Source organism: Scyliorhinus canicula, chromosome 12 (assembly GCF_902713615.1).
Source record: "Scyliorhinus canicula chromosome 12, sScyCan1.1, whole genome shotgun sequence".
Classification (NCBI taxonomy): domain Eukaryota; kingdom Metazoa; phylum Chordata; class Chondrichthyes; order Carcharhiniformes; family Scyliorhinidae; genus Scyliorhinus; species Scyliorhinus canicula.
In genome coordinates this window covers 99,293,319-99,312,435 of record NC_052157.1, presented here as the reverse complement: position 1 = coordinate 99,312,435, position 19,117 = coordinate 99,293,319, and the positions used below count along the sequence as shown (strand labels likewise).

Sequence of the window (19,117 nt, the reverse complement as noted above, 5' to 3'; positions counted from 1 at the left end):
TGTAAAATTCAGTAATTAAAGTATGAAATTAGAGTTTTACCACTGCACCGTCACAATGCTTTTAAATACAACTCACACAATGCTTTTCAATACAACTCAAGGTTAATTTCTCCCTGCTAAGACTACAATTCACTTACATAAAATGAACTACATTAGAGAATAGGGCATTTTCTTTAAACAGTAATACATTAGTCTCAGAAAATAAATACACAAACATATAATTTTTTTAAACCCATTTTACAAGCCCTTTCGCTTCCCACACCTCAGCAATTACCATTTGGCAAATGGCCAAAGCAGCCCTAGAAATTCCAGGTTTGTACAAGTATCTAATAGGCTTGCCGTAATTTTACATACAAAATGTACACTGGTCAAATAAAGCTCAAGTCTAATCACCCTTCCCTCTAGCAGTATTTATTCTAGAGTGGCTGGGGGAAATTACCCCATAATGACTAAATATAAAATCAAGGAACATTACCTCGGAGTTATCTCCATCTGGTAATTATTCTATAATTAAAGAGCACATACCCAAGACCTTAAAGACAATTTTTAGAAAACAATCTATGCAATTAGCATAATTCAAACTCAGCCATCTTACACAAATAAACATTCTGTAAAATAAATTATCAAACATTGATCCCTGATACACAGATGACTTTCTATTTTGCTAATTTGTCTTCAAAACACAAATTGTATTCAGCAAAATATTTATACATATTCTTCCATACAGGGGAACAAATCTAAGTGGCGAAAGGGTTACATCCCCAACCCCCACTAAAGCTGTAAAAATGTATGGAACAATACATAGACACGCACTGTGATTATCATACCAGACACGCTTAGTCAGAATTCATCTTCAAAGTATGCCTCAGTAAACAAACAGAGGAGGATTAATGAAAAAGAAGTGATTCAGCCTGCCGCCTAAGCACTATAAAAATTTGATATAATTACAAACACTGCAAATACCAACAGTTCAAAAATACACCCTTGCAGTTAAGCCATTTCACAATTTAATTTGTCTGGTTCACTTAAATATTTCAAATAATATTGATGAGGACAATTAAAAGATGTCTCAGACCTACTTTACTGATTATTTTCAAAGAAAAGTGCTTCCCTGTGATTGTTCACGCACCATACAAACTGTTTTCAAACGCAATTCAAGTATTATTTTTAGACCAAAAGAAAATATAAGCCATTCCTTCCTAACTCCAGAAAGCCAAAACCTCAGTACTATCTACAAACAGAAGCACTTCCAAACTTAATTCATACTCCAAAACACTCTTGTTCCTCATTCAATACCAGAGCCTGATTACTGGAACCATTTATCAGAGCACTACTACTATACCCATTGACCCAGCCCCATTTCTGTACCAGTGGTTCACATTTACCAGATCCTTAAACTGCAAGAGTTACATTATAAACCCATTTGGCAGAGCCCCCTTACTGCACCAATAACCCAATCCCCATTTGTTGAGCTCAACTGCTTAACCATGACAATACCCGAGCGTAATTCCTGTATCCACTTACTGAAAGCCTGTTACTGCTCAAAAGATGCACCAAAGCCCCATTGGTACAATCCTTTACTGGTGTGCTCAGGCCACACCATATTACTGAATGTCATTACCACACGAGAACATCTTACTGGGCACCATTTTGACACCACTGCCCTATTTATAACTGTGCTCCATTAGGGAACATCATCCTCATTACTACCCCCAATCCCTCTCCACATTGCAGCCTCCTATTATCACAGCAGATCCCCATTTCTGCATCCCATAAAACAGCAGATGCACAGTGCACCAACCTATTGCAACAGATTGTAATTCCAGTGTCCCATTAACGCATCCGATTTTCACCTCTGGACTTAACAATTACAAAACACTCCTGTCCAGTCTGCCCTCCATGAACGTGGGCTCATCCAAAACACTGCTGCTGTTGCACCAAATCATGTTCCTCTATCATTCCTATGCTCGCAAACCAACATTCGCTCCGCGTTAAACAACTCCTTTACTTTAAAATTTGCATCTTTTTTTCAATTCCCGCCAGAGCTTTGCCCCTTCCTATTTCCGTAATCTAACTCAGTCCCACACTTCAAGATATCTGTACCGCTCCAATTTTGGCCTCTTGAACAATCCCAATTTCAATCGCTGCACCATTGGCGACCATGCCTTCAGCTCCTCCGGAATACACTCCCTAAATCTCTCTAGCTCACTTTCATCCCTTAAAACCTGCCTCCTTGAACAAGCTTTGGATCATCTGACCTAATATCTCCTTATGCCGCTCACTGTCAAATTTTATTTTAAAATGCTCCTACTAAGTGCTTAAAAGTCTCTATACAAGTTATTGTCATACCAGACTTCACAGCCTCATCTAATTAGGTGTCAGGTTATCATTGCTGCACCAGGTCTGCAAAACTCCAACCAATGACTGGCCAAGACCACCAATCCCAGGCTCCATGACTTACCCAGGCCACCATTCCAACACACCACAACTTGCCCAGGCCACCAATCGTATGCCCCATAGCTTGCTGAGGCTGCCAATCCCACACACCGTGGCCTGCCATGTTGCCAATCCCAAGCACCAGGACTTGCCCAAACCACCATCCTACACACCACAACTTGCCCAGAGCACAAGCCACATGACTTGCCAAGACCATGCCCCATGACTTACCCACATCGCTAATCCCACGCTCCATTACTGGTCTACATCTCCAATCCCGTGCCCCATTACTGGACCACATCGCTAGTGCTACAACCCATAACTCAGGAAATTGTGAATCTCGCACCCAGTGACTGACCCATAACTCCAAGCCCCAATCACACACCCCATTATCTACCCAGATCCTGAATCCCACATACCATTATCTGCCCAGACCCCCAACCACACACCCCATGAGCTGTCCAGATCCCGAATCTCACACCCCATTAGCTGCCCAGAGCCCCAACCTCACACCCCATGACCTGCCCCAAACCCACAAACAGCCCAGAGCCCCACACCGCATTATCCGCCCAGAACCCCAATCCTACACCCATTATCCGCCCAGAGCACCAATCCCACACCCCATTATCCACCCAGAGCCCCAACCTCACACCCCGTGACCTGCCCAAAGTCCCATACCTCATTATCTGCCCAGAGCCCCAACCATATACCCTGACCAGAGCCCCAAACCTACACTCCTAACTGCCCACCACCGGACCTCACTACTGCACCACCTTTCCATTGCAGAGTTCCGAAGAAGTCCAACACTGACTCGAATCGTTAACTCTGTATCTCTCTCCATGGAAGTTGCCGGACCTGCTGAGTTTGTCCAACATTTTATGGTTCTAGCCCTTTGCCGAACCCCATTATAGCTCATTGACTCATGTTACTGCACCGCTGCCTCAGTAACATGCTGCAGCCCTCGCTGAAGCCAGCAGATTGCCATCCCGGCGGTCATTCTGTGTTAACATTCACTCCTCCACATTCTGACGTACTGTTTAAAAGTTTAAATAAACCGAAAAGCTGGAAGATAAAGTGCGGAGCGGAAGCGGAGCCGCGATTCCCGCTCTCTACATCCCATCCGCACTGTTGCTGAGCTGGGGGTGGGTGGAAGGGAGTGAGTCAGGAGCCATCCCCGGGAGGGTCTCCGGCCCGGGGGTGTGGAAGGGAGTGAGCCGGGAGCCATCCCCGGGAGGGTCTCCGGCCCGGGGGTGTGGAAGGGAGTGAGCCGGGAGCCATCCCCGGCCCAGGGGGGGGGGGTAGTGAGTCGGGAGCCATCCCCGGCCCAGGGGGGGGTAGTGAGCCGGGAGCCATCCCCAAGAGAGTCTCCAGCCCGGGGGGCGTGAGCCGTCTCCGGCCCGGGGGGAGGGGGGGGGGGGGTGGTGAGCCGTCTCCGGCCCGGGGGGGGGGGGGGGGTGAGCCGTCTCCGGCCCGGGGGGGGGGGGGGGGTTGAGCCGTCTCCGGCCCGGGGGGGGGGGGGGTGAGCCGTCTCCGGCCCGGGGGGGGGGGGGGGGTGAGCCGTCTCCGGCCCGGGGGGGGGGGGGGGTGAGCCGTCTCCGGCCCGGGGGGGGGGGGGGGGTGAGCCGTCTCCGGCCCGGGGGGGGGGGGGGGGGGGTGTGAGCCGTCTCCGGCCCGGGGGGGGGGGGTGAGCCGTCTCCGGTCCGGGGGAAGGGGGTGAGCCGTTCTCCGGGGGGGGGGGGGAAGGGGGTGAGCCGTCTCGGGGGGGGGGGGGGTTGAGCCGTCTCCGGGGGGGGGGGGGGGGGGGTGAGCCGTCTCCGGGGGGGGGGGGGGTGAGCCGTCTCCGGGGGGGGGGGGGGGGGTGTGAGCCGTCTCCGGCCCGGGGGGATGGAGGTGAGCCGTCTCCGGCCCGGGGGGGGGGGGGGGGGTTGAGCCGGGAGCCATCCGCGGGAGTCTCCGGCCCGGCAAACTTCCCAACTTCCAGCTCGGGGGACTCCCGCCGCCTCCTTTATTTATTCACCTCCCTCCCCCGAGCTTCCCGGCTGCTGCTCCATATTTCACCCCCCGGCCAAAGTGCGGCCTATGGCTGACAGCCAGCGGCTCCCCCCGAGCAGCGGCAGCCGCCTGGAAGGCTCTCGGTGTCGGTGCGCTCCCAAACGGAAGGCGCTCCGTGCAGACTTTCTGAGGCGGGAGGGGAGAGGCCGCGCTCCGGGCGATGCTCAAACTTTCCCTCCTCCTCCTCGGGGCTGCTAGTCCAGAGTGCGGGCTCCCCCTCCCTCCGTCCCAGCCCGGGGGAAAGTTGTCCGGAGCTGCCAGCAGGCCCAGGCCTGAGGGCCCGGATCGCGGGCGCCATCTTGGCTGCTGGCGGCTGATCGATGATTGAACACAAAAGCAGCCGAGGGATCAATTCCTGATCAATCACTAAAAGCCCGCTTCCCGGCCCCGAGAGGCGGCCCGTGCCGCCACTCTCCGGCCAGGGTCGAAGCCCAGGCCACCCCCTGCACCGTGCCGCCCGGCCGGACACCCCCAGCAGCCGCTGACCTGAAGCAGTTGTAAATCAAATTTCTTCCAATATTGAAACATCGATCCCACATTGGCGGCCATCTTGAGACATATTGAGGCGATAGAGAGCGAGCCTGGATTGGAGTTCCTGCAGGGAGGGGGGGGGGGGGGGAGGAGCACACTGACAAAACCCGGCATGGAGTACGGAGCCGGATCCACCCGCCTTGCCCTGCTCGGCCCGCGTCCCGATCCCACCCCAAACCCAGCCCGGATCCGGCTCCCGCTCATACACACACACACACTAAACAAGCAGCAACATTGCAGCCGCCACTCTGAATTCAACAGCGGCAAATACAGCACGGAGTTGGCATCGTGCAAGCTCAATATAACATGTCAACCCGCGGCATTCTCATACCAATGCCTCTTATTTGAAACGCAGCAACGCTTTAAATTTATCTCCGAGATGCAAAAAAAAACATTGTCGCTTCTTATTATTTGTTTTTAAAATTTGAAAACTATTCAGCATTTTGCACCTTGCTGTGTTTTTTTTGGGGGGTGGGATTATGTTGCACCCAAAAGCTACGATTTTTTTCTGCATTTAGGAACCGGATTCTAAAGGAGAGAGGGATCAAATTTGTATTTCTCTGCAGTTTTTACTGGTATTTTCTGTGTTTTTTTAATTAGATTGTCGATTCTAAAAATACTCCTCGTAATATTTAATCGGGGAGACTGAATTTTAAACCACTTGAGATTAGCTCCTTTTTCTGAATGCATCGGATCACAGTTAAACCTCAAATCCCTCCTCGTGCCACCAACTACTGCGGCGATTACAAAGTCTTATTACAAAGGAGAAACTTTCACAATTTCCACCGAGTTTCCGTGCTTTTTAACATTCCCTGAAAACGATATGACATTTAAACGAAGTTTAATATTCGCAAAAATATGTTCGATATTTTGATTTTTTTTCATGTTGAAATAGTGTAATGCTGTTTAGCATGTGAGAACACACCAACTTAAAACCCCTACTCCTGAAATATATTCGACTTGTGTCATTTATATTTCTGTCAACCAGATATCCACCACAAGGCCCTCAAAGATTGTCCTCATGTCTGAAATCAGACGGTTAAGTGCACAACAGTGTTGTCATTGCCAGGCTGGTTGGCATTCCTGACCAATTATCGTCTACCCAATGTTTCTTTTGTCCAGTATGACCATTCAGCTACATGGCCAAAGTGTAGCATTCTTTGACGGAGGGAAATTGTCTTCACCCTTCCCAGCCTTCAACTCATTGCTGTCTGTCCTGCTCAATGGAGACTCTTGAGCACCTTTTAGCTTCTCGCGGCTCGGAATCATAGATCATAGAATTTACAGTGCAGGAAGCTTGAGATATTTGTGTGTGCCTCTTTTCAGTGTTCGTGCAATTCATCCATGGTGCTTTAGAATCAGCTTAAGCCTAAGGCTTAGGCAATAAGGATCAGCCTAAGGGAGTTGGAGCATTCTCCATAGTCTGAAGGAAGAAATGTGAGGTTACAGGGAAGATTATTAGAAGAGGCTGTGGAGCGGGACGAGGTGAGTTGCTTTTTCAGATAGCTGGCTGACAAGGGGCCTTTAGTGCTGTCACCGCTCTATGACTCCAGAAGATCTGCTTCGATCTTGCCAATTCCTTTCTCAATTGGACCATTTCTGGAATCCTCTTGAGTTCTGTGACTCAGTATCAGGATTTGCCGGATCTTTTGATCAACTTTCCATTTAAGTTTATGTTCGTTTCTAGGTTCCCCTCTGAGTCACATAATACAGCACAGATAGATCACAGTTCTTCAGTGAAAAGCCTGGAACTCCTCGCTAACCTCACCATGGAGGGACTTCACCACTGCAGTGGTTCAAGGTCGTGAATTGTCAAGGGCAGTCAGGGCAATAAACCCCACATGCTGTGAACGAAGAATAAATACCAGAGTTCTTGTTTGTCTGAAGCTTGTTTGTTGTCCTCGTCAAGCTACTAACGGCGGCTAGCCTGCCCACCAGTTAACGACATCCTGGTTCATTTTTGTTCAGTGCAAAGTGACAATGTCAACTGCGCGCCTGGGCTTATTCTGTACTCGTTTTGTTTCCAATTTGTATTCTCATTCAATGCCTTGAAGGGTTATCTGCCGAATCATTACAACACGATACTGAACAGGTAAAGGGATAATTGCAACCTTGTTGGAAGCTTTTCGATATCGATTTCCCCCAAGACTCCTTTGAATTGTAATCCATTTGGTCCTTGAGCAATCTGCAACGTGGAATGTTCCGTCAGTTTCATGATGCAGAACTTCCGAGAAGCGCTGAAAAACGCAGCGCAGTGACTTGTAGAATTCCAGTGTTTCCTTCCAGATCGGCCTTGGGTCATTGAGCCTGCTCGCAAGATCCTCATCCTGCCATGAAGGCCGCTCGGTGGCTGCAAATATCATTCTCTAAATGTGCTCAGGAATTCTGTTTCGAATGGCTTCCAACAGCAGTCAAGGATGAGTTTTGATTTCCATGCTCCTTATTCCCTCCTCTTGATTATTGGAACAGACATTCAGCAGCATTCTCCTCTTTCCATTGCTGCTGAACCCTAATCATAATATTTACCGCTCGATTTCATCCAGTTAATTAATTGCAGTTTCAACTCTATCTTGGCCGGGTCTTTCTGTCTTGTACAATCTATTCGATGTTGGCACCCTGGCCTGCATGGGACCGTGGTTTGGGTGGGTAGGAGAGCTGGTTACACTCAATGCCCAGGTATAGGTTTTCACAGCATTCTTCCTTTTGGAACATAGAACAGTACAGCACAGAACAGGCCCTTCGGCCCTCAATGTTGTGCCGAGCCATGATCACCCTACTCAAACCCACGTATCCACCCTATACCCGTAACCCAACAACCCCCCCCCCCCCCCCCCCCCCCCCCTTAACCTTACTTTTATTAGGACATTACGGGCAATTTAGCATGGCCAATCCGCCTAACCCGCACATCTTTGGACTGAATCTTTTGATTTCAGTGAGTTCACTTTCAGTCAGTAACACCCGCTATTATGTCATGCTGGGTGGAACTTCACTTTACTCTTTTGCTGGCCCTGTTTTCTAAAACCCTCAGTTCTCAGCACATAGTCAGCGTAAGAAAGCGACAGCAATGTTGCCTCTATTATGTTCTGTGCTTATATTATGACGGGTTGGAGATCGATGGGGAGGTAAGAGTCAGGTTGTGGGGATAAAGGGTATATACTGTGATTAGCACGGTGAGGAATGTGGTGCCCGATCGAGGGATCTAAAATGGGAAAGGGTGGATTTGGGGAAAACTATATCTTCATGTGTCCCACCAGAAGAAACAAGGTCATCATTTTAACATGAGAGTAAGGCCACTCTAGGGTTGCGTTAACTGCATTAACTCACATTAACCGCGCAGTGGACAGCAGTCACCCGAGAGCAAGGGCAACCTTGCCCCCGAGAGCAACCTCAAAATGAAAGCCTGAACGTTACCGCGTGAAATTAGGAAGTGCTTTTATCCAGAGTCAAGGAACCCCAGAAGCTCTTTCCCCGTAATGGTGCTGATGCTGAAGCAACTGGAGTTTTCAAAACCAGAAGTGAGATACTATTTTTAAATCGGGGCATCAAGTGATTATGGAGCTAAAAACAAATTACTGCGGATGCTGGAATCTGAAAACCGAAAATACTGGACAATCTCAACAGGTCTGATAGCATCTGTGGAGAGAGAAGGGAGCTAACGTTTGGAGTCTGGATGACTCTGTCAAAGTGATAGGGACCAGTGGCCCGGTAAATGAGGCCGAGGTACAGATCTACATCCATCTCATTTATTGGCGCCGTGGGCCAGAAGACCTAAATGGACCACTCGAGTTGGAGATCAGGACCCCAGTGTTGCGGGTGGGAACAAAAGAATCTCATTTGAGATTCTCACCGAAATGCCACACTGCAGCAAAGATGGATGGCATCACCTCAAACTCTGTCATTTCCTGACAGGAATACAATCGCGAGTTCTGTCCTGAACTTGTTATTTGTAGTTTCTCCCCCACCCCCCCCCCCCCCCCCCCCCCCCCACACACACCACCATCACCCCAGCCCCCACCTCCATGGGCTGTAAGAGGACAGTATAGCTACACACTGCCCATTCACATTGCTTGAAGGATGTAATTGTAATTGCACTGGAGGGGATACAGAGGAGATTCTCCAGAATGTTGCCTGGGATGGAACATTTGAGTTATAAGGAGAGGTTGGGTTGTTTTCTCTGGAGCAGAGAGACTGAGGGGTGACCTGATTGAGGTGTACAAGATTATACGGTAGCCATAATGTGGAGATGCCGACATTGGACTGGGGTGAGCACAGTAAGAGATCTTACAACACCAGGTTAAAGTCCAACAGGTTTGTTTTGAATCACTAGCTTTCGGAGCACAACTCCTTCCTCAGGTGAATGAAGAGGTGGGTTCCAGAAAGATATATACAGACAAAGTCAAAGATACAAGATGATACTTTGAATGCGAGTCTTTGCAGGTAATTAAGTCTTCACAGGTCCAGACATAGCAACTGGAGAGAGGGATAATCAAGTTAAAGAGGTGTGAATTGTCTCAAGCCAGAACAGTTGGTAGGATTTTGCAAGCCTAGCCCAGATGGTGGGGGGAGTGAATGTAATGCACTCATGTTTGCGGAACGTGGCTATAAGTTTCTGCTCGGTGATTCTGTGTTGTTGTGCGTTATGAAGGTCGCCTTGGAGAACACTTACCCAAAGATCAGAGGCTGAATGCCCTTGACTGCTCAAGTGTTCCCCGACTGGAAGGGAACATTCCTGTCTGGCGATTGTTGCGCGGTGTCCATTCATCCGTTGTTGCAGTGTCGGCATGGTCTCACCAATGTACCACGCTTTGGGACATCCTTTCCTGCAGCACACGAGGGAGACAACATTGGTCGAGCCGCACAAGTATGTACCACGTACCTGGTGAGTGGTGTTCTCACGTGTCATGGTGGTGGCTATGTTGATGATCTGACACGTCTTACAGAGATTGCCATGGCAGGGTTGTATGGTGTCATGGTCGCTGTTCTGAAGGCTGGGTAGTTTGCTGTAAACAATGGTCTGTTTGAGGTTGTGCGGTTGTTTGAGGTGGGGGTGTGGGGATGACCTTGGGAAGATGTTTGTCTTCATCAATGATGTGTTGAAGGCTGCGAAGAAGATGTCATAGTTTCTCCACTCCGAGGAAGTATTGGACAATGAAGGGTACTCTGTCGGTTGTGTCCCGTGTTTGTCTTCTAAGGAGGTTAATGTGGTTTTTTGCTGTGGCACGTTGGAACTGACGATCGATGAGTCAAGCGGCGTATCCCATTCATACAAGGACATCTTTCAGCGTCTGTAGATGTCTGTTACACTCCTCCTCATCTGAGCAGATCCTGTGTATGCAGAGGGTTTGTCCATAGGGGATGGCTTCTTTAATGTGTTTAGGGTGGAAGCTGGAGAAGCGGAGCATCATGAGGTTATCCATGGGTTTGCGGTAAATCAAAGTGCTGAGGTGACACGGGACACAACCGACAGAGTACCCTTTGTCGTCCAGTACTTCCCCAGAGTGGAGAAACTACAACATCTTCTTCGCAGCCTTCAACACGTCATCAATGAAGACAAACATCTTGCCAAGGTCGTCCCCACATCCTCACTACTTGCCTTCAAACAACCGCACAACCTAAAACAGACCATTGTTTGCAGCAAACTTTCAAAGTATCATTCAAACTGGCTGGGTCATAGAAGGCAGAGAGTAGCAATGGGAGGCTGCTTTTCTGATTGGAGGGCTGTGACTACTGGTGTTCCGCAGGGGTCAGTGCTGGGACCTTTGCTGTTCGTAGTATATATATATGATTTGGAGGAAGTGACTGGTCTGATTAGCAAGTTTGCAGACGACACAAAGGTTGGTGGAATTGCGGATAGCGATGAGGACTGTCAGAGGATACAGCAGGATTTAGATCATTTGGAGACTTGGGTTGAGAGATGGCAGATGGAGTTTAATCCGGACAAATGTGAGGTAATGCATTTTGGAAGGTCTAATGCAGGAAGGGTAGAACCCTCAAGAGTATTGACAGTAGAGAGATCTAGGTGTACAGGTCCACAGGTCACTGGAAGGGGCAAAACAGGTAGAGAAGGTAGTTAAGAAGGAATACAGCATGCTTGCCTTCATTGGCCAGGGCACTGAGTATAAAAATTGGCAAGTCATGTTGCAGCTGAACCTTAGTTAGGCCACACTTGGAGTATAGTGTTCAATTCTGGTCGTCACACTACCAGAAGGATGTGGAGGCTTTAGAGAGGGTGCAGAAGAGATTTACTAGGATGTTGTCTGGTATGGAGGACATTAGCTATGAGGAGAGATTGAATAAACTTTGTTTGTTCTCACTGGAACAATGGAGGTTGAGGGGCGACCTGATAGAGGTCTACAAAATTATGAGGGGTATAGACAGAGTGGATAGTCAGAGGCTTTTTCCCAGGGTAGAGGGGTCAATTACTAGGGGGCATCAGTTTAAGGTGCGAGGGGCAAGGTTTAGAGGAGATGGATGAGGCAGGTTTTTTACACAGAGGGTAGTGGGTGCCTGGAACTCGCTGCCGGAGGAGGTGTTGGAACAAGGACGATAGTGACATTCAAGGGGCATCTTGACAAATACATGAATAGGATGGGAATAGAGGGATACGGACCACGGAAGTACAGAAGATTTTAGTTTAGATGGGCAGCATGGTCGGCACAGGCTTGGAGGGCCAAAGGGTCTGTTCCTGTGCTGTACTTTTCTTTGTACTTTGTTCTTCGTATCATCTTGCATCTTTGAATTTGTCTCTATATATGTTTCTGGAGCCCACCTCTTCATGCACCTGAGGAAGGAGCTGTGCTCCGAAAGCCAGTGATTCAAAACAAACCTGTTGGACTTTGACCTGGTGTTGTAAGACTTCTTACCAAGATTATAAAGGGCATGGACGGTGGATAGGGAGCAGCTGTTCCCTTTAGTTGAAGGGTCAGTTACGAGGGGGCACAAGTTCAAAGTGAGGGGTGGGAGATTTAGGGGGGATTTTAGGAAATACATTTTTACCCACAGGGTAGTGACAGACTGGAATGTGCTGCTTGGGCAGGTGGTATCGGCAGGTTGCCTCAACATTCTTTAAAAAGTACCTGGATGAGGGTTGGCATGGTGGCACAGTGGTTAGCACTGCTGCCTCACAACGCCAAGGTCCCGGGTTCAATCCCAGCCCTGGGTCACTGTGTGGAGTTTTCACATTCTCCCCATGTCTGTGTGGGTCTCGCCTCCACAAACCAACCATGTGCAGGTTAGATTGGCCACCTTAAATTGTCCCTTAATTGTGAAAAAAAGATTTGGGTACACTAAATTGAAAATAAAAGTGCCTGGATGAGTAATTGGCAGCTATGACATTCGAGTCTATGGGCCAAGTGCTGGCAAGTAGGATTAGGTGGGCCTTTCATGCGTCAGTGCAGACTCGATGGGCCGAAGAGCCTCTTCTGCATTGTAGTATTCTGTGATTATGTAATTCCAGAGCGGTCCCGCTGTCTCCAGCTATTAATGATAATGGGGCAGGTTAAATCGACATTGTTCGCTGGCATTTATTTGTTAATTCTCGGATTCCAAACATTACTGCTTCCAAAGTAATAATATCCACTGTTTCAGGTACCATACGATGTGGGTTAGAAGCAGGGCCCACATGTGGCAAAAGGTGAGACAGAGAAAGGCACACCTCTAACTGCAGTCTCTTTATTTCTGTGCAATGTCCACTGTCCACTGCACTGCACTGTCCAAATCAGCATGAAAACTCTCATCATTGTGAAAGCGAGGTTTCAGCTCCCACAGCTCCGGGAACCCCAATCATATTTTCAGAATTATTTTGTTCCATCCAGGAAATTCAGAACAATTGTGGCCAACAGATACTCATCGACATCGGATGACCCGCCGCGCAGCAATACCCAATGGAAAGAGCAGATAGAATTCACTCCTTGCCGAGTTTAACTCATTGCTGCAACGTTCCGCACATGACACAAATCAACGTTGAAAGCAAACACGGGGAGAATTGTCGTTTCTATGCACATTTCAATCAATTTCTGGAAATGAACAGAACACGGAATAAAAGTACAGGAACAATATTTAGGTGTTTGCCGAGGTTGGGGGGTTTATCCTTTTATCATCTTTCCCACACATCCCCATAACATTTTCTCTGAACATATTCTGTAATATATACACATATATACACGCTTACAACATAAATATATACACACTTACAACACAACACTGACTGGACTGAAACCCTAATGTTCTTAATTGTTTGGTCTGATCTAACTGATCTTCTGGCGAGGCGATCATTTCTTCTATAATATCAATCTCGGGTTTCAGTAATTTCACCGCTCCGTATATTTTCCTTTCGAATTAAGAGCAATTATTTAAGTATTTTTGCAACAAATTGCAAATATCTGATCAGGTGTGCTGCTGTGACCGACATGTCGAAGAATTGGTCACAAAAGTACGTCTTTTTATTGAAAGTATTTTTATTTAATGCGAGAGGACATCAGCGCCTGGGATTATATTGTGAAGAGTGAGGGGCAGACAGCGCCCAGGGCTGTAATCGGAGCCAGAGCAGAGTTTATACACAGACTAAACGTCCCACACCCCTACACCCATCAGTCAAAACCACCAACTGCCTCTCCTGGTTCCAACTCCATAACAACTGCTGAGTAATGTTTAGACACGGAGTTCACTGGATCATGAGGATCTATCAGTGGAGATATTGAATTCACTGGATCATGAGGATCTATCAATGGAGATATTGAATTCACTGAATCATGAGGAGCATGATCGTGGGGGCAGCACGGTAGCATAGTGGTTAGCATCAATGCTTCACAGCTCCAGGGTCCCAGGTTCGGTTCCCGGCTGGGTCACTGTCTGTGCGGAGTCTGCACGTCCTCCCCGTGTGTGCGTGGGTTTCCTCCGGGTGCTCCAGTTTCCTCCCACAGTCCAAAGATGTGCAGGTTAGGTGGATTGGCCATGCTAAATTGCCTGTAGTGTCCTAAAAAGTAAGGTTAAAGGGGAGTTGTTGGGTTACGGGTATAGGGTGGATACGTGAGTTTGAGTAGGGTGATCATTGCTCGGCACAACATCGAGGGCCGAAGGGCCTGTTCTGTGCTGTACTGTTCTATGTTCTATCACTCAGTGGAGATATTGAGTTCACTGGATCACGAGATCTATCAGTGGAGATATTGAATTCACTGGATCATGAGGATCTCTCAGTGGAGATATTGAGTTCACTGGATCACGAGATCTATCAGTGGAGATATTGAATTCACTGGATCACAAAGATCTCTCAGTGGTGATATTGAGTTCACTGGATCATGAGGATGAATCAGTCGAAACACTGAATTCACTGAATCACGAGGATCTGTCAGTGAATACGCGCGGAGTTCAGTGGGCCATGAAGATTTATCAGTGCAGCTATTGATTTCACTGCATCACGGGGATCTGCCAGTGGAGATTTTGAGTTCACTGGGTCATGAAGATCTACCAGTGGAGACACGGAGTTTATTGAATCATGAGGATCGATCAGTGGAGATACTGAGTTCACTGGATCATGGTGATCTATCAGTGGAGACAAAGAGAGCAGATAAGGTTCCCCACGGTCGGCTATTGCAGAAAATACGGAGGCTGGGGATTGAGGGTGATTTAGAGATGTGGATCAGAAATTGGCTAGTTGAAAGAAGACAGAGAGTGGTGGTTGATGGGAAATGTTCAGAATGGAGTTCAGTTACGAGTGGCGTACCACAAGGATCTGTTCTGGGGCCGTTGCTGTTTGTCATTTTTATAAATGACCTAGAGGAGGGAGCAGAAGGATGGGTAAGTAAATTTGCAGACGACACTAAAGTCGGTGGAGTTGTAGACAGTGCGGAAGGATGTTGCAGGTTACAGAGGGACATAGATAAGCTGCAGAGCTGGGCTGAGAGGTGGCAAATGGAGTTTAATGTGGAGAAGTGTGAGGTGATTCACTTTGGAAAGAATAACAGGAATGCGGAATATTTGGCTAATGGTAAAATTCTTGGTAGTGTGGATGAGCAGAGGGATCTCGGTGTCCATGTACATAGATCCCTGAAAGTTGCCACCCAGGTTGATAGGGTTGTGAAGAAGGCCTATGGTGTGATGGCCTTTATTGGTAGAGGGATTGAGTTCCGGAGCCATGAGGTCATGTTGCAGTTGTACAAAACTCTAGTACGGCCGCATTTGGAGTATTGCGTACAGTTCTGGTCGCCTCATTATAGGAAGGACGTGGAAGCTTTGGAACGGGTGCAGAGGAGATTTACCAGGATGTTGCCTGGTATGGAGGGAAAATCTTATGAGGAAAGGCTGATGGACTTGAGGTTGTTTTCGTTAGAGAGAAGAAGGTTAAGAGGTGACCTAATAGAGGCATACAAAATGATCAGAGGGTTAGATAGGGTGGACAGCGAGAGCCTTCTCCCGCGGATGGAGGTGGCTATCACGAGGGGACATATCCTTAAATTGAGGGGTAGTAGATATAGGACAGAGGTCAGAGGTGGGTTTTTTACGCAAAGAGTGGTGAGGCCGTGGAATGCCCTACCTGCAACAGTAGTGAACTCGCCAACATTGAGGGCATTTAAAAGTTTATTGGATAAGCATATGGATGATAAGGGCATAGTGTAGGTTAGATGGCCTTTAGTTTTTTTCCATGTCGGTGCAACATTGAGGGCCGAAGGGCCTGTACTGCGCTGTATCGTTCTATGTTCTATGTTCTATATTCTCGTTAAACAGAATTGTTTTTTCAAGATATATAAAATGCTGGTTCTTATTTGAAAATATGATTCTTCAATAACTTTTGAATACTGCAGTAGTTTGAGATATTCCATAATATTTTAATCTCTCTTAATCTCTATTTTATGTTTGCCCTGTTATGTATTTTCTTTTAATGTCCTAAATCATTTAGGACATGAACTGCACGAAGAACAATACTTTTCATTATACCTCGGTACACGTGACAGTAAACAAATCCAATACAATCCAATACAATATGCAAGTACTGTACTCAATCACAGTGCTGGAATGTATACACAAAGTGGAGGATTCCCAAAATGGAGTAATCCCTTTCTGATTGCAATCTCACGGCTGCGTTATACCCCAGCGTGCAGTCATCGGATCCTCCTCTCACTCGCGGGGAATGCACCGAGGACTAAAAGCTTAATAATATTTTAAGACATCGGAGAAACTTAAACATTACAATCTAAGCTGTTGACATAGGAAAGCGCAGTATGAACACATATTTCAGGGCAGCACGGTGGCGCAGTGGTTAACTGCTGCCTTATGGCGCCGAGGTCCCAGATTCGATCCTGACTCTGGGTCATTGTCCATGTGGCGTTTGCACATTCTCCCCGTGTTTCCACCCACAACCCAAAAATGTGCAGACTAGGTGGATTAAATTTCCCCTGAATTGGGAAAAATGAATTGGGTATTCTAAATTTTAAATAAAAAATAAATAAAAAATGAACACATAGTTCAATGTTAGTTTCTGTCATTCACTATGGATCAATAATGAATTATTCTGCACTTCATAAGTTCATAAGATATAGGAGCAGAATTAAGCCATTCGACCCATTGGGTCTGTTCCGCCATTCTATCATGGCTAATATGTTCCTCACCTGCTACCGACAATGCTACAGACCAAGAGTGGATTGCAAAATCTGCCAGAGCATCTCCTCCCTAGAACACATGACCTAAGAGCAGGAGAAGGCAATTAGCGTCCCGAGCCTAAACACCCTCAATGTGATCATGGCTGATCCCATCCTGGCTTCAACTACACCGTCCTGCCCATTCTCCATAACTCTTCAACCCATTACTAATTAAAAATCTGTCTAACTCCTCCTTAAATTTACTCACTGTCCCTGCATCCACTGCACTTTGGGGTAGCAAATTCCACAGATTCACAACCCTTTGGGAGAAGTCGTTTTTCTTCAAATCTGTTTTAAATTTGCTACCTCTTACTCTAAGATTATGACCTCTCATTTTAGAATCCCCCCTTCAGCTCCATGTCTACTTTACCCATCTTGTAAACCTCAATGAGGTCTCTGTTCATTCTTCTAAACTCTAGAGAGTATAGGCCTAAACTGTTCAATCTCTCCTCATACTAAAAAACCCTCACCTCTGGAATCAACCTCGTGAACAATAACAAATACAATAGCAATCCCCCAACCAGCAACTAACATACAAATCCAAACCTCCTTTCTCCATCCCAAATACAAAACAAGAAAGACCAAAAGAGAATCCACGGTCATCCCATACATGGTAAACAATAAACAATACATTCACCCACCCCTCCAGCCTCCCTCCCCCCACGTAGGTGCAAGATAAACAATGCCCATGAATTGTAGAACCCTTCCATCCTCCCCCTCAACTCAAACTTCACCTTCTCTATCGCCACACTGAGGCACAGGTTGGAGAAACTGACCTCCATCCCAACAGGAACCGCCTTGGGGCACTCAGTGAGGTGAAGACTAAGACATCTACCCCGCAGCCGCATGCAGCCCAAGCTTGTCCGACACCCCGAAAATGGCTTCTAGGGGCCCTGGTTCGAACCTCACATGCACCACCCCTGAGATGACGATATAAATCTCCTTCCAATACCCCTCCAGTTTCGGACAGGACCAAAACATGTGAACATGGTTTGCGAGGCTCCTCCCACAGCTCACACACATCCTCCACCGCCTCAAAGAGTCGGCTCATCCTCGCCCTCGTGAGGTGCGCCCTGTACACCATCTTCAACTGTATCAGCCCCAACCTCGCGCACGAGGTTGAGGCATTTACCCACCAGAGCACCTCACACCACAACCCGCTTTCCATCCTTTCCCCCAACCTTTCCTCCCACTTCGCTTTTATCCCTTCCAATGATACCTTGTCCTCACCCAGAATCTTCCCATAAATTGCCAACACCTCCCCCTTCTCCATTCCCCCTCTCATCAGTACCTCCTCCAACAACGTGGAGGACGGCATTACCGGGAAAATTTGAACCTCTTTCCTGGCAAAATCCCGGAGCTGCAGCTATCTAAATACCTCCCCCTGCCCCAGTCCATGTTTCCCCCCCAAATCCCCCAGCCTCGCAAAATAGCCACCCAGAAACAAATCTTTTAATACCCTGACTCCCATCTCCGAAATCTCCCACCCCACTTCTCTGGTTCAAACCTATGATTCCCCCTAATCGTCATCTCTCGTGACCCCGTCCCCAACTTAAAGTTCTACCTCAACTGCCTCCAGATCTTCAACATGCCACCACCACCGGACTCCCCGAATATTTCTCCGGGCCTTTGGGAGCGGCACTGTTTCCAACACCCTCAGCCCTGACACCCTGGGCATTCTCTCCTCCATTCTAACCCACTGGGACTACCCCCCACCTCCAGTTTCCCCCACACATGTCTCACGCCATCGGGAAGTCGGCCGGTCGGGAACAGAGCATCGCGGGGCAGGCCTCAACCAATGTATGGAGGTTGTGGATACGGCGTGCGGCGTACTCACATAGTATGCCGTTATTCAGGGGGCGGAGGATCCCGAAAGCAGCGCCGCGCCTGATTTCGGCATCATCAGAGATTCTCTGCCCCGTCCCGGAAAGCGATTTCGGCGTCGGGGATGAGAGAATCCAGCCCCCTATGTTTCAGCCACCCCCCCCCCCCCCCCCCACCCCCCACCCCCCGCACTATTCCCTACCACACCCCCAAACTCATAGAATTTACAGTGCAGAAGGAGGCTATTCGCCCATCGAGTTTGCACCGGCCCTTGGAAAGAGCACCCTACCAAAGCCCATACCTCCACCCTATCCCCATAACCTCACCTAACCTATTTTGGACACCAAGGGTAATTTAGCATGGCCAATCCACCTAACCTGCACATCTTTGGATTGTGGGAGGAAACCGGAGCACCCAGAGGAAACCCACGCAGGCACCACGCAGACAGTGACCCAAGCCGGGAATCGAACCTGGGACCCTGGAGCTGTGAAGCAACTGTGCTAACCACTGTGCTACCGTGCTGTACCCTCGGCTAAAGGCTCAATCACCAGCGTAAATAACAGAGGGGACATATCATTCCCTGCCTAGTCCCCCGGTGCAGAGCAAAATACCCTGAGCTCATAATGTTTGTGCGGACACTC

General features: G+C 48.1%; 1 protein-coding gene across 7 annotated transcripts in view; it reads right to left on the bottom strand.

Annotated features, from left to right (window-relative positions):
* The window catches only part of LOC119974568 (protein CASP-like), a 794,954-nt gene extending 789,833 nt beyond the window's left edge, over positions 1-5,121 (bottom strand). For 5 of the 7 annotated variants that reach the window (XM_038813568.1, XM_038813572.1, XM_038813571.1 and 2 more), the window contains exon 1: positions 4,975-5,121. In XM_038813568.1, coding sequence (XP_038669496.1) covers positions 4,975-5,037 — 63 coding nt within the window. In that variant the 5' untranslated portion in view covers positions 5,038-5,121. Of the gene's footprint in view, positions 1-3,209; positions 3,450-4,974 lie in introns of those variants that run through there. The other 2 variants (XM_038813573.1, XM_038813569.1) reach the window with 2 other exon arrangements.
* Between the last annotated feature and the right edge of the window lie 13,996 nt (positions 5,122-19,117).